The sequence below is a fragment of the Seriola dumerili genome, unplaced genomic scaffold (assembly GCF_002260705.1).
Source record: "Seriola dumerili isolate Sdu_G_001 unplaced genomic scaffold, Sdu_1.0 BDQW01000291.1, whole genome shotgun sequence".
Lineage (NCBI taxonomy): Eukaryota > Metazoa > Chordata > Actinopteri > Carangiformes > Carangidae > Seriola > Seriola dumerili.
The window spans coordinates 4,012,804-4,026,319 of record NW_019174546.1 but is presented as its reverse complement, the minus strand read 5'-3'; the positions used below and the strand labels follow the sequence as shown (position 1 = coordinate 4,026,319).

The following is a 13,516-nucleotide window of genomic DNA, read 5'->3' as shown; positions in this document are numbered from 1 at the left end:
CTGTACCATAAGTAGACCACAGAGTGGAGGCACACTCAAACACACCTGTCTTCAATCAGCCACTGGCTCACAGCAAAGTCCCTCTACACCCCCCCACCCCCCACCCCCCCAAAACCACTCCCAATCGGTGCCAATTAGTGTGAAGGTGATTTAGTGTGAAGGTGGTGGTACAGGTCTGACCTGTTACATGTGCAGGTTAAGTAATAAGCTCCTGTGTCTAATAAGGCTCTAATAGGCCTCATTATTCGAAGGAAAAACTGTCAGTCATTACCAGCTGCATGAAGCACATGCTACAGATAACAGCTCTGGGGGAAAACGTGGAATGCAGTTGTGCCATTCAAAGTAGCCTATGCGGGTCATGAAAATGTATCTGTTTGGTAATAATGTAGCAGGTCACAATTAGCTGAAAAACCCACCATGTAGGTAGTCTTTACAATGTAGATAGATAGATAGATAGATAGATAGATAGATAGATAGATAGATAGATAGATAGATAGATAGATAGATAGATAGATAGATTAATTCATTCATTTCATAGGTGTGTTTACTAGTTACCTTTCTGATTGCACATTGAACATATGATAAGGTTATAAATATGGCACCTTTTCAAATATCAAACCAGTGGTTCCCAACATTTTTGTCTTGTGGTCCTTAAAAAAAGGCAGTGTCTAGTTGTGGCCCCTTGTCACATGTCACATGTCTATGAGTTCAACTAGAGAGAAGTTTCTCCTCTAAACTTCAGATTGTTTCATTTAGAGTTGCAACAAGTAACTGAACAGTCCATTAGCCAAGAGACAGAAAATGAATCTGCTACTATTTGGTAAAAAAAAAAAACTGTTCAGTTTTTAAATGTTCAACATTTGCTGGTTGCAGTTTCTCAAACCTGATGATTTCATGCTTTTCTTTGTCATTTGTGATAATAAACTGAATGTGTTTGGGTTTTGGTCTTTTGGTCAGACAAAACCTAAACTGTCACTTTTGGCTGAGGGAAATTATAATTGGGATTTTTAAATATTTTCTGACATTTTATGGACAAAATCTAATGAATCAGTTAATAAAGAAAATAATTGTAATCCATTATCAATAAATAATTGTTAGCTGCAGCCTTAGCTTCATTTAAATACCAGTTCAAAGTTCTAATCTAATTAACAAAGAGTTGAAAGCTTAACTTTCCTATCCCATTATTCAACTCAAGAAGTGGTGCAGGAATGGAAGAGTGCAAGACGGGCTGAAATAAATATAAAATGGGTAATGCAATAAGTTACTTTATATACATACAGTAGCTGGTTATGTATGTGCATGTATAGGCCTACATTACACAGGGGGGTTATTGCACATTGACTGTTACTGTTATTACATGACTGGTGAGCTGTCCATCAGTGTGATCAGAGAGCATGTGGGAATAAATCAGGAAATCAGTCGGCATCAGTCTGTATCTAGAGAGTCAGATAAGTGAAAGATATGATTAAATGTCACATTTAATGCCATTGTATCTGCAGGGTGGGTGTAACAAAAGACTGGTGATGAATGCAGTGTCCTCGGGGACAATGGCTTTTCACCACAGCTGCGGTTCTTCTCCTCGCCACACGGGGGCAGGAGTGCGCCTAAACCCTCATTGGCAACAACTGTTTACGCCAACCAATGGGAACCTTTCGCGACCGAACCGTTACTTCCGGGTGTCTTCAATGAAGAAATCCCTTTGCGTTGGATGCTTTTTGTATTTTCTAAGAAAAAGCTAGAGGCTAAGTGTCAATAAAACGTGTAGAAAATGAACAGAATATTCGGACGCGGGAAACCCAAAGCGCCTCCTCCGAACCTGTCGGACTGTATTGGTAATGTGAGTACTGTCAGGCTGGGGTGTATTGTTGTTTATGTCTTTTTATGTGACCTAAGCTGAGCTAGCATGGTTACCGTCCATGGCAATGCATCACAAACATGACTCTCCTTTTGCATTCATCCTGTTTTAGACTGTGAAAGGGGCATATTTGTAAACCAGACTCACATGTCTCATAGGCTTTTACCCCCTCTGTTTTCCTCGATCACACACACACACACACACACACACACACACACACACACACACACAGCACACAGAGGCAGGGCAGTGTAGCACTGTGTTTGGTCTGCTGGGAAGCTGGAAGTCATTAAACCTCTAATTGATCCTCTCACCCTCCTCCCTCAGGTGGATGCCAGGGCAGAGTCCATAGAAAAGAAAATTGGCAGACTAGATGCTGAGCTTCTGAAGTACAAGGATCAGCTGAAAAAGATGAGAGATGGGCCCTCAAAGGTGGGACACACTCTATCAACCCAAGAAATTATAATAATTATATTTTTCAGACATAGCAAACTAGAATTTTCTTTCTTCCTCGTGAATTGCAGAACATGGTGAAACAGAAGGCGATGAGAGTGCTGAAGCAGAAGAGAATGTAAGTCCTATGTTGTGCAGTCATATCTTTTAACACAGGTAATATATGAACTGGAGCCTGATCAAATAATGTTTACAATTTGTTTGTAGATAAGTATTAACATATTTCAGTACAGAAATGCCAAAAAAAAAACCCTATAACATAGTTTATTAACCAGACATTACTGGCGGGTTTATTTTTCAACTCTAAAATGTTCCACTCAGCATATTTTGTGGTTACAAATCTTTAATAACCTAACTTTAAAACTTGTGTTTATGTTAAAAAAATAATAATAACAATAATAATAAGAGCATAATAGTCTACAGTATAATCTGTATTGTCGTGACAATTTATGTTACAGAGCCAACTGAATTGTTTTTTCACAGGTATGAAGGCCAAAGGGAGCAGCTGGCTCAGCAGTCTTTTAACATGGAGCAGGCAAACTACACAATCCAGACACTAAAGGACACCAAAACAACAGTAAGAGCCACACAGCATTATAATGACGCTGTGGTTTGGATTAGGGTTAGACTGATAATACTTTTGTACTGCTGATTATATTTTGTGGTGAGTCCAAGGTGAGATCAAGGCTAAAAGGTTTAGACTAAGTCATTCAAAGTTTAAATTGTTGCACAGCTCTTCATTCACTAATGAACATTTTTGGCTTGTAGGGTGTTGTCTGAGGCCGTATTTGGTTTCTTGTTAGATAGTTTATAAATTAGTTGTTTTATTTTGCGACAATTATTCAGAGAAAATTATGGTAATGTTGATTTGTCTACTTAGTATATCTAGTGATTAATAGGTCACATGACTAACTAATGGAAAACATTTATATACTGGAAACAGTCACCACCCTGACTGAAGCAAAATAGCCGACAGCCTTTTGTTAATGTGACAGGTTGTGTTTGGATGGACTTGCACAGATTCTTCTCATACAATTTCTCAGGGGACTGTGGCTGAGATGTAATTTTGTGAATTAACTTTTAGGGTTTGATCAGTTAATCAAAATGAAATTGATACATGACAGTTTACAACAGAGAGCAGAGAAACCTGAACTTCATTCTCCAGATGCAGACATAACTTGGTGACTATCAGCTTATGTCTTTCCCAGGGAAGCTCATGCAAATTCAGGAGTCAGACACCAGCCAGACTCCTGGTGTAGATATATAGTCCTTTAACAGTGGCTTGTAACTAAATATACTGTCATTTATTTCTGTTTGCAGGTGGAGGCCATGAAGATTGGTGCAAAGGAAATGAAGAAGGCTTACAAGGATGTCAAGCTTGATCATATTGATGTATGTGTGTTATACGTTTATCTCTGCAGTTATATACCACTACACGGTTTCTGATATTTCCTCAGCAATCATATATGGAAAAGTTTGTCAATACAGAAATAGCAGCGAGTGGGTATTCTATTCAGACAATGTTAGAATCACCACCATTAGATATTTTAGATTTAAAGAAATACATTTTTTTGTACATAGCAAATTGCCAGGTTCCATTATCCTGCTTCAGCCAACTAAAACTAATAATAATAATAATAAATAAAAATCAGTTTTCCAGTTGTGAGATATTTGCTATGTATTTGGACCCCCAGGATTTACAGGACCAACTGGAGGACATGATGGAAGATGCCAACGAGGTGCAGGAGGCCCTGAGCCGCAGCTACGGCACTCCAGAGATAGACGAGGATGATCTTGAAGCAGGTATAGCTGACTGTCTGACATGTTTATTTTGCATTTGCTTTATAAGATATTTGACTTTGATGCTTTCATTTAGAGGAATTAAAAATGAATGATCACAACATTTGAAACCGCAGTGATGAGTGCAGAAGTGTTTGTGGTACTACAGTGACAGTGTAACTGTGGTTTCAGAGCTGGATGCACTGGGTGATGAGCTGCTGCTGGATGATGACAGCTCCTACCTGGACGAGGCCTCAGCCGCCCCGTCGATCCCTGAGGGAATCCCCAGTGACAGCAAGACGAATAAGGTAACAGTCTGCAGAGCACTGTAACATTATACTCAAGGGTCACATGATCCATCTCATGATGTCTGTGGATGCTCATTGGTTGTCACCTAACATTTAGCAACTCAGTTCATGAGTGTCTAATTGCATGGATGCCATTTTAGTTGGTAGACATGCAAATACTAAAGTCAGGATTTTGGGTCTGTGTTAAGAGAAGTTAGTCCTCTGATTTCCAACATGAATGCACAACAGAAATTCTCTTGAATTAATCTTAACTTGCTCTTGTTGCAGGTACAGTACAGGTATTCTGACCATGCGGCAACATGTGGTTTGCAACATGTTGTGATTGCTGACCAATGTCAAAGTAATTTATTTTCATACCAAAGTATATGGTTGTATAGTAAATTTACTAAAATGTGTGAAACTATTGGTATGGTTTGTTTACAAGCAGCTCTGATACGTTCTGACTGAAACGCCATGCTGTTAGACATGAAGCAATCAAAAGAACAATAACACTTGAAATATAAGTGTCTATTAAGAGGTTTGTCTGCTTGTGTTTGTGGTTAATTACGTTTTCTTCTTTTGTTTTCAGGACGGTGTTTTGGTGGATGAGTTTGGCCTCCCACAGATTCCAGCCACATAAACACAAGGAATGGATGAACAACTGCACTTCACCAGAAAACACTTTTATATGTAGAGTAACATTTGTACATGCAAAAACCATTTGACCTGAGAACACTACGATTTTGAAGCTGTCCTGGTGTTGGGTTGTGTATTGTTACTACTACTGTGCTAGCATGTGGCCTTGTAACATACTGATCCCTTTTTTAAAAACATAATTCTTCTTTTGTCCCCTTCAGCCTCCTGTGTAACACTTGTCAGTCTTATTCATCACCAGTATTACCTAGTATTAATTTATTTTTGTCTGTTGCTAGTTTCGTTTTTTGTTTAGACATTAAAATTTTGTTTGAGTTCTCAAAAAGTGGAGATGATACCCACTCTGCCTGCTAAAAATGTTTGCAGGTTATTTGAAACATGCAAAATAAATAATGTGTTTTCATTTAACCTTCTGTCTTTGTGGTTTCTTATTTCTGTGGTTTTAACTGCACTCACAGACCTTGACTGATACGCCGCTGGCCAAGAAAACACAGAATCCTGCTCTTAATCAGGAGGTGCACTACTATTATTATTTTGTGGTTATTTATTATTTGTAAAGGTTTGACCAGGACCTGGCTGAAAGGCCCTGGGGCAGAACTGAGAGGTGGCTGGCTTTTGAGACGCCCACACATACACATTTTCTCAACAAGGTTTGCACAGACTGCCAGAAACCAAGCTGTATTCACCTGCTGTAATAATACCCTGCGCTAGGTTTACTGCATGTACTATCTGTTGTACAGTAAGCATAATATCAACTGCAATATTAATACCATGAGAGTAGTTTTTGGGAAACATGTCTTGTTTTGCGATGGACCTGAGACCTCAACACACTGCAACTTAAGAAAACATCCCTGCAAATTCACAAGACACGACAGAGGTGTTTCCAGGGGACACTAAAAAGTAACAAACCTGGTGTGAGACTTGTTCAATACCCATTTGTGACTTTTGTAGTTAAAAGCAAAGAATAACAAGTGCATCCCATCCAGGTTCATCACTTTTTTTCTTCTTAAGTTATTTTTGCTTAGCAAGAGTGAGAGAGAGACAGGAAAGTCAGGGAGCGAGAGAGACAGCCACGGGTTGGACTCGAGCTTGTACCGCTGCGGTTAGGATTAGGCCTTCATCCCCAATGCTAACTGAAAGTATCTATGTACAGCACGGGGGTGAGGTAGTGAGGGGACTACATGTTTCCAAAGTTTCTCAAACAATAACTTGAAATATTATTAATCTACTTGAGTGGTTTCTCTAGTTATTTTATAATGAATAATCTAGTCACAGGTAGTCTGTAACGTGAAGCACAGTTTGAAGACTAGGTGGAGACAACATGTTTTAGATTCAAAAGTCCGACTCTGGTGGGACTCGAACCCACAACCTTTGAATCGCCTCTCAAGTGCTTGACTAGAAGTCCAATGCGCTATCCATTGCGCCACAGAGCCAGTTGCGCCAAAATCATTTGCACAGTCACGAAATTTCTCCTATTCTAAATAAGTTACAAGGAAAACTCTAAAACTGGTTTTGGACACTTTTGGGGATATCTGAACGTGACATCAAAGTTATGTTTTAAAAACAAAATGGGCTATGTATTTATCAAATCCATTATTTGTTTAAAATGTGTGCATCGTTGGTATGATCAGTTTTGTTGTGTACATATTTGCTTTGTTTGTGCTGTTCTGTTGATTAAAAAAATTGAATAGAATTTTAAAAGAAAATAAAAATAAAAGCACCGGAACTACTTCCTGTGCCCCGACGGAAGTACTTAGTGAACAGCAACAGTTAGCTGTGTGGTCTATGTTGACGTGATTAAAGGACTCTTTAAGGAAAATGTCAGAGCAAACGATAACAGTGACAGTTGCATACGGTAACAATATTTTTTTAAGATGTTACACGACAGTTACCAGATGATAGATAGAAATAAAAATGTAAGTTTACTAACAACCATCGCTCGAGTAGCTTGGAAATGGTTAGCTAATGTAGCTCTACCGAACATTTGGCTCCGTTGAAAATACTTCATCCCTGGATACACTTAAAAATCTTGAATGAAATATTACCCTTTAATGAACCTATTTTACACTAATATTGACTCTATTATTGTTATATGTTTTAATCTGACGTGCACATTTGTTTTACAGCTCACGTTACATACAGTGTTTGTCAAGAAAATGTGTAAATAAAATGCATCAGGCTTTGTTCTAGAGACTTAAACTTGCGTTATTAACGAAAAGTCAATATGGGATTTATTTCTCTATTTATTTTGATGTGCATCTTACTGAAAAATCATTTTCCTTTTAATATAGTGTGTTCAAATACTTTGCCATTGTGTCAGGTAACATTTTCTAACTTACTAACTTTAAATTCAGTTCAAAAGAAATAAAGCATCATTTAGAGGTTACTGCGGCTGAATTGATATATCCGAATGGTCATACTCATGTCACAGTCATCCACATTGTTTCAGAAACATTGTATTTGCTAGTGCTTTTAATTTCAGCTCTAGTTTCTTTCTCTTACTTAAGGATCTACTAAGAACAGCATCACATTAACGGGTCATGATGATGCTAAGGGTCCGACTGTCAAAGACTTGTCAGATGCTCTCACTCAAGCCACTGGAGTCCCAGCAGCCTCACAGAAACTCATCTTCAAAGGTAGACTGCAGGTCTCCTTTCTTTCACAGCCAAATGAGCTTGAACATCATATTATATTTACAGCTCTAACCTGGCCTTGATCATTCTGGCAGGAAAATCACTGAAGGACATGGAGGAGAGTCTGTCCAGCTATGGAATAAAAGAGGGCTCGAAACTCATGATGATTGGAAAGCGAGTAAGGCATTTTACATGTGTATCTGATGTTTGTCTTTATAAGTGATCACATACTGACAGTAATCTCCAAACAGAACAGTCCTGAGGAAGAAGCTGAACTGAAGAAGCTGAAAGACATTGAGAAATCTGTGGAGCAGATGGCTAAAAAGCTGGAAAAGGTGGATGGAGAGTTGACTGGACTCAAGAATGTAAGCATTTTTTTTGTAGTTTCAAAGTTGCATATTTGTCCTGTGCTGATTTGTTCTGTTTTTAGATGTGTCTGTGTTTTGATTGTCACCCGTCTGTTCATATTTTTTCAGGGCTTCCTGGCCAAAGACCTCCAGGCAGAGGCGCTGGGTAAACTAGATCACAGAGTGAAAATAGCAGCAGAGCAGTTCATGAAGATTCTGGAGCAGATAGATGCTATGGTAATCTATTTTGGTTTAGGTGTTTATTTTTGAGTGCATGTATTATTCATGTGTCCAATATAGCTAAACCCAAATTGCCCCTCTTCTAACAGAGTATCCCAGAAAATTTTAATGATTGTAGAATGAAGAAAAAGGGACTTGTAAAGACAGTGCAGGTAAACTTTTTTTTCAGTGTTATCAAAATGTTATGATTGAAAATCACTGAAAATACTGAATATTTTTATTAAGTGTGATTGTTTTCTGTCAACAGGATTTCCTAGCTCAGTGTGACAAGATCGAAGCCTGTATATCAGACCACCTATCAAAGATCCAGTCGAAAAACCTTGCCCTGGCAGAGTAGGGCTGCAAAGACAAAGTCTCCCATATCATGTGCTATACATTGCTCTGTGAGCAACTCCAAAGTGTACAGAAAGCTCCAGGTGTGGAGCAGATCCTTGTCTATTTATTGTTGGTGTGATGTGTATGAGAAATCCCTCATCACAGAGAATCCTGTGAACAGAAGGAGGCTGGTCGATGACACTGATGCTTGGTGCACCACATACATTCTCTGGGTCAAAGGCAGATGTGAGGTGTTTTCTGAGATATTTTAACCACAGGCATCAGGGGTGCTTTGAATTGTGGAAAATTATGTAGATCCCTTTAAAGCATCCAAAACTGGTGATCAACAGAACTACCACTGCCAAATATCTGTGAAATTATCCATGAGGATGTCAGAAAACTGAAAAATTCATCAGTTCATCACCCAGTAAATGACAAACAATACAATAACACAGAAAACACGGTTTTTGTTTTGTTTTTTCCTCATTGTGATGTACCAACTGCTGAGTGTTGCATATGGGAATTTGTACACACATGACCAAAAGTAGATGGACACATGAACATTACATTACAAAATGATAATAATAATAATAAAAAATAATAATTTGCTATGCTAACAGCCTCCGCTATTTTTAGGAGCACTTTCCATAGGACAAAAGGTGTTGGGGGGGTGGGGGGGTTGAGGTCAGGGCTATGTGCAGCCTGGTCAAGTTCTTCCACATTAAAACTTTTTTACGGATCTCAATATGTGCACAATAGTACTGTCATTTGCCTTTCCCATTAAGTTAGAAGCACACTATTGTCTAAAATATTATTGTATACTAATTGGAAATAAAACTAGAGCTGAAAACAGGTACAAATGTGAAATATTTTCTAATCCCATTTTCTCATTTGTGAGGATTTGCTGCATTTCTTTGTCTCGTGAGAAGATGAGTATCTCTGGGTTTTGGACTGTTGGTTACAACAGAAAATTTTTTGACATTAAGAATGTGGACTTTTTCTTTTCAATTTTACAGACTAAAGCACTAAGGAAGGAAAAAAAAAAGTTTAGGTGAGCTGCAGCCAAAGACCAAAACTACACAACTGTCCACATACTTTTGGTCATATAGTGTATGTATTTATTATTCAATCTACATTAAGAGTCAGCACCAAACCAGCACATTTTATTTAATCCAGTGAGTGATCCCGTGTGTGTCTTTGAAATGTGTGTGAACTGTGGAATTGTACTTGCTTTAAACCATCACTAAGGAGGAAACCACCTATCTATTTTCCTTTGTTTTAAAAATAAAGACTTTTTGAAATATGAACAGAGCATTGGTGATTCACCTCAGAACACAATTTCATCTCAAAACTTTAATTTCCTACAAAATACAAAGGATTCAGTGAAACCAAAGCAGTCACAATAACAGATCTTGTTTCAGTTTATTTCCAGCTTTATCCATGGGGTCTTTACATACATCTTTACTAGCTTATACAGACCCTTAGTGGTGTTATCACAGATGTGCAAATGAGCTTTAAGAGTAGGGTTGAGGGGTTGGGGGTGGGGGGGGCAGAGGTATGGTCCAAAAAGCAGCTTAAATGACCTTCAGTAGGCTACACCACGGTGACGCTTCATCAAATGACATGATGTAACTGTTCTAACAAGTGGAAACCCATAAACAATACACAAGATGAACAGTATAAACCTCATCCAGTGAAATCTCTGTCACTAATCGTCTTTATCCTTTGCACCGTGCTTTAAAATACGTGTGAATGCTACATAGTTGAAGTTGCCTTTCTTGTCAATCGGCGCCTCGCGGAAGAGCTCGTCCACTTCTTCATCTGTGAACCTGTCACCCATCGTGGTGAGCAGCTCCCGTAGGTACTCCTCCTGGATCATACCTGTAGGGCAATTAGTAAGACAAAATGTCAGTTTGCTGGTTACAGTCACTAAAGTATAAGGATTTGCTGTTCCACATCAGTGTAACTGCCACAAAACTTTCATTTCTTTCTTTGATGTCACTTTGTGATGGGTATTTTTCAAATTTTTCTTTCAAACATGTAGTGATAGCACTTGTTCAGAGACATACAAGGTGCAGTGCACACTTGTAATGTATAGAAAACTTTACTTCTGTCTCGCGTAGCACTTAACCTCACCTGTGCCTTCCTCATCGAAGCAGGCAAAAGCGTTACGTATCACGTCCTCAGGATCTGTGCCGTTCAGCTTCTCTCCAAACATGGTCAGAAACATGGTAAAGTTGATTGGACCTGGCGCTTCATTCATCATGGCCTCCAGGTATTCATCTGTGGGGTTCTTACCTGGGAAAAGAACAGGTCAGGGAAATGAGGACAACATTTACTGGCTCTCTCTTGAATGTCTTGCAATGAGGTAGTTGTAATAACAATTTGAAGAAACTGAATTTTTTGTACAGGTTTAATTTCAGCACATTTACAATATAAAATGTTTTCACTGGTATTGCCACCATTTTCTTTGTTAAAAGGAATTGAACATTTTCCACATCACCATCTCAATGTGTGTAAGTATATGGTTAAGTGTACCTAATGATGCCAGCATGTCATGAAGGTCTTCTTTATCAATAAAGCCATCCCTGTTTTGGTCGATCATGTTGAAAGCCTCCTTGAACTCCTGGATCTGGGACTGATCAAACATAGCAAACACATTGGAGGTGGCACGCTGAGGACGCTTCTTGGTGTTCTTCCCCTTGGCCCTTTTGCTCGACATGTTGGCAGCTGGTAGTTCCCCCCTCCTGTAGCACAAATGATATGAAGGCTGTGAACTAGAGCTTAACAATGTGATTAAAAAAAAAATGTGCGTGAAGTACATATTGATAACAATAAATGTTACAACATGAAATTATTTCGAGAGTAAACTCAGTAAGTTGTTCGTAAAGTTAGCATTTCAGTTGGTTCAATTTGGCTTATTGTACAGCCCTAATTCCAACAGTCATAGGATTCACAGAGCAGATACCAAATAACAATGTTAAGGTTACTTTTATCAACAGAATTTATGAAACACCAATTCCTAATTTGAGATATTTTGAAAAAAAAAAATAAATAAATAAACTTCTATTTTGCTGAATAAAAGCAGCTCGCTCAGCTTTACAGTGTACATTAGATGTTTTAAAAAAGAACACACACACACACTCTCTTACACTTATTTAGTGTATTAAATGGGAGATTAAATTGATTTTTCCCCACCTAGACCACATCAGATCAGGTCTAGATCAAAAACCACTACGTTTAGACTTGTCAAATCTGGACTACATTGACCTACAAAGGCTAAAAACTTTAAAATATAGTTTCACATTTGTGAAACTTGGAAATCATTAGCAAACTTCCGCGTCGTAAGGGAATTGTGTTGTAGCAGCATCACTCCATATTATGCTAGCGTTACCTTGCCACAATGAATAAAATATACGCAAATGACAATTAAAGAGTTATCGATGTGCCAAAATCGTTACCCACTATTGTGCTGTAACATATATCTGCTCCGCATCGTAAATAACGCGAACAAACCTTTTATTTATTAGCTAGCTATAGCCCAATGTTGACCTAAATAACTCACTGACCAGGCTAACTTCAGAGAGCTAACCGAGATCAATTCACAGTTAAAATATAAACCTTTTATATCCTCAAATTAAGGGGCACAGGATAAATGAGAAATAAATCACCAACCTCAGAAAAATACAGCCGTTGTTAGCCAAAGAGCTGAGCACACAGGTACCAGAGCATCCACAGGCTGATGATGAGGAACCATCAATGTTTTATTTCCTCTTCCCCAAACTGACCAATCAGAGCCGAGCTGGGAGATACCATCAGTCTGGAACATTCCATGTTTTCTACAGGTGTACTTTATGATGATGTTTTTTTTCTTCTTTTTGTCAAGGAGGAGATTAATTATTTTAATAGTAACGTGTGAGGGTACTGGTAAAAGATGATACACAAATACAGCTTCATAAATACAACTCTTGTTTTAACCTTTGTCCAAACCACAAACGCTGTGGTTGATTTGTTTCATCGCCAGGTGGCAGCAATTAGCTACTTGACAAACGTGTGTAAATTGCTCAAAGCAGGAGTTTAGTTGCTTTTTTTGCGTGTGAATATCCAATTGACATACAAACGACTCGTTTCTACTTAATTTTGCACTCTATGATGACTGCAGATTGGTCATTAACACGTAAGTTGAGAAACTGAACTTTTTATGAAATAGATTTTTTTTTTGGTGTCTGTTTTGGCGTCAAAACTCAGTGCAGCCCTGCCATTAGGGTTGGCAGGAATACATCTTGGAATACGTGTTAATTTACAGTAAGTTTGTAATTTTTTCTGCTTATACAGTGCTGTAATGGCTCCAGTGGTTTTTGCCCGTCGTCTAAACTATAGCTGTTTATTTGAAGACTTTTTTTTTTAGAAGACTAACTAATTTCATCCCACGCTAACAGTCACTGGGTTGCTGTGATTCTTCTTCCCTTTACTTCTACTAATTTACTGTACCTACTGCACACTAGAAATCCCCATATTGCCCCTGCAGTACTGCACACAGCGGAGGGCCTAGCCTAGGAGAGGCTCCTCAGCTCGCCTGCTGGCCCTTCTCATGGTCTCATGGTCTAAATTTAAAACTGTCGCAGCCTTAAAAGGTCCTGACGGTGTCTTGTGCATTCTGCCGAGTGGCAGCATTATTTTTGTTCTGTGGACTGCCGTCCTGTCCACTGCCCCTCACCCTGCTGCTTTGCCTGGACCCGGACTTGCTTTAGCTACATTTGGAATAGCACACCCTTTCTCTTATTTTCAACGGTTGTGGATTGGTGGATTCCTACTTGTGGTGAGTGATTGATATATATATATATATATTATTCATAACAATATCTCTAATAGAATTGTTATTGTAGTTTATGTCATTTGGTCATCTGAAACAGTAAGGCCGGAGGCCTACTTTCAGCAACTTTAATTTTTTTG

General features: G+C 38.6%; 4 protein-coding genes and 1 non-coding gene across 6 annotated transcripts in view; 3 read left to right on the top strand and 2 right to left on the bottom strand.

The window, feature by feature from the left end:
* The first annotated feature begins 1,665 nt into the window (after positions 1 to 1,665).
* chmp5 (charged multivesicular body protein 5) lies at positions 1,666 to 5,436 on the top strand. Its single transcript, XM_022758099.1, has 8 exons — positions 1,666 to 1,837; positions 2,183 to 2,287; positions 2,380 to 2,426; positions 2,792 to 2,885; positions 3,629 to 3,700; positions 4,003 to 4,111; positions 4,280 to 4,395; positions 4,964 to 5,436. Exons 1-8 carry the CDS (start codon positions 1,769 to 1,771, stop codon positions 5,012 to 5,014), a joined length of 663 nt encoding a protein of 220 aa, XP_022613820.1. The 5' UTR covers positions 1,666 to 1,768; the 3' UTR covers positions 5,015 to 5,436.
* A 933-nt stretch (positions 5,437 to 6,369) lies between these two features.
* Positions 6,370 to 6,461, bottom strand: trnar-ucu. Its single transcript is given in 2 exon segments — positions 6,370 to 6,405; positions 6,425 to 6,461. It is a non-coding gene; the product is annotated as a tRNA-Arg (tRNA).
* A 337-nt stretch (positions 6,462 to 6,798) lies between these two features.
* Positions 6,799 to 9,471, top strand: bag1 (BCL2 associated athanogene 1). 2 transcript variants are annotated; one of them, XM_022757898.1, is made up of 7 exons: positions 6,799 to 6,883; positions 7,536 to 7,664; positions 7,757 to 7,839; positions 7,913 to 8,026; positions 8,138 to 8,245; positions 8,338 to 8,400; positions 8,496 to 9,471. In XM_022757898.1, the coding sequence occupies exons 1-7, from the start codon at positions 6,847 to 6,849 to the stop codon at positions 8,583 to 8,585; spliced, it is 624 nt and encodes a 207-aa protein (XP_022613619.1). In that variant the 5' UTR covers positions 6,799 to 6,846; the 3' UTR covers positions 8,586 to 9,471. The 2 variants fall into 2 exon arrangements, with proteins under 2 accessions (XP_022613619.1, XP_022613620.1); XM_022757899.1 differs by lacking the exon at positions 8,338 to 8,400.
* Positions 9,472 to 9,894: 423 nt separating this feature from the next.
* LOC111230984 (myosin regulatory light chain 2, smooth muscle minor isoform-like) lies at positions 9,895 to 12,326 on the bottom strand. Its single transcript, XM_022757896.1, has 4 exons — positions 12,239 to 12,326; positions 11,102 to 11,310; positions 10,700 to 10,861; positions 9,895 to 10,444 (listed from the first exon to the last, which is right to left on the bottom strand). Exons 2-4 carry the CDS (start codon positions 11,283 to 11,285, stop codon positions 10,272 to 10,274), a joined length of 519 nt encoding a protein of 172 aa, XP_022613617.1. The 5' UTR covers positions 11,286 to 11,310; positions 12,239 to 12,326; the 3' UTR covers positions 9,895 to 10,271.
* Positions 12,327 to 13,262: 936 nt separating this feature from the next.
* The window catches only part of LOC111231026 (myomesin-1-like), a 21,872-nt gene continuing 21,618 nt past the window's right edge, over positions 13,263 to 13,516 (top strand). The window contains exon 1 of the mRNA XM_022757971.1: positions 13,263 to 13,382. The gene's annotated coding sequence lies outside the window, so the exon portion shown is untranslated. The remainder of the gene's footprint in view (positions 13,383 to 13,516) is intronic.

What these genes read in the sequence shown, in the direction of transcription:
- chmp5 (XM_022758099.1), top strand. Translation starts at nt 1,769, where the DNA reads ATGAACAGAATATTCGGACGCGGGAAACCCAAAGCGCCTCCTCCGAAC. An exon ending in TGTCGGACTGTATTGGTAAT is followed by an intron (nt 1,838 to 2,182) that starts GTGAGTACTGTC and finishes CTCCTCCCTCAG; the next exon opens with GTGGATGCCAGGGCAGAGTC. An exon ending in TGAGAGATGGGCCCTCAAAG is followed by an intron (nt 2,288 to 2,379) that starts GTGGGACACACT and finishes CGTGAATTGCAG; the next exon opens with AACATGGTGAAACAGAAGGC.
- bag1 (XM_022757898.1), top strand. Translation starts at nt 6,847, where the DNA reads ATGTCAGAGCAAACGATAACAGTGACAGTTGCATACG. An exon ending in AACAGTGACAGTTGCATACG is followed by an intron (nt 6,884 to 7,535) that starts GTAACAATATTT and finishes CTCTTACTTAAG; the next exon opens with GATCTACTAAGAACAGCATC. An exon ending in AGTTGACTGGACTCAAGAAT is followed by an intron (nt 8,027 to 8,137) that starts GTAAGCATTTTT and finishes ATATTTTTTCAG; the next exon opens with GGCTTCCTGGCCAAAGACCT.
- LOC111230984 (XM_022757896.1), bottom strand. Translation starts at nt 11,285, where the DNA reads ATGTCGAGCAAAAGGGCCAAGGGGAAGAACACCAAGAAGCGTCCTCAG. An exon ending in TGACATGCTGGCATCATTAG is followed by an intron (nt 10,862 to 11,101) that starts GTACACTTAACC and finishes TTCTTTTCCCAG; the next exon opens with GTAAGAACCCCACAGATGAA. An exon ending in CTTCGATGAGGAAGGCACAG is followed by an intron (nt 10,445 to 10,699) that starts GTGAGGTTAAGT and finishes ATTGCCCTACAG; the next exon opens with GTATGATCCAGGAGGAGTAC.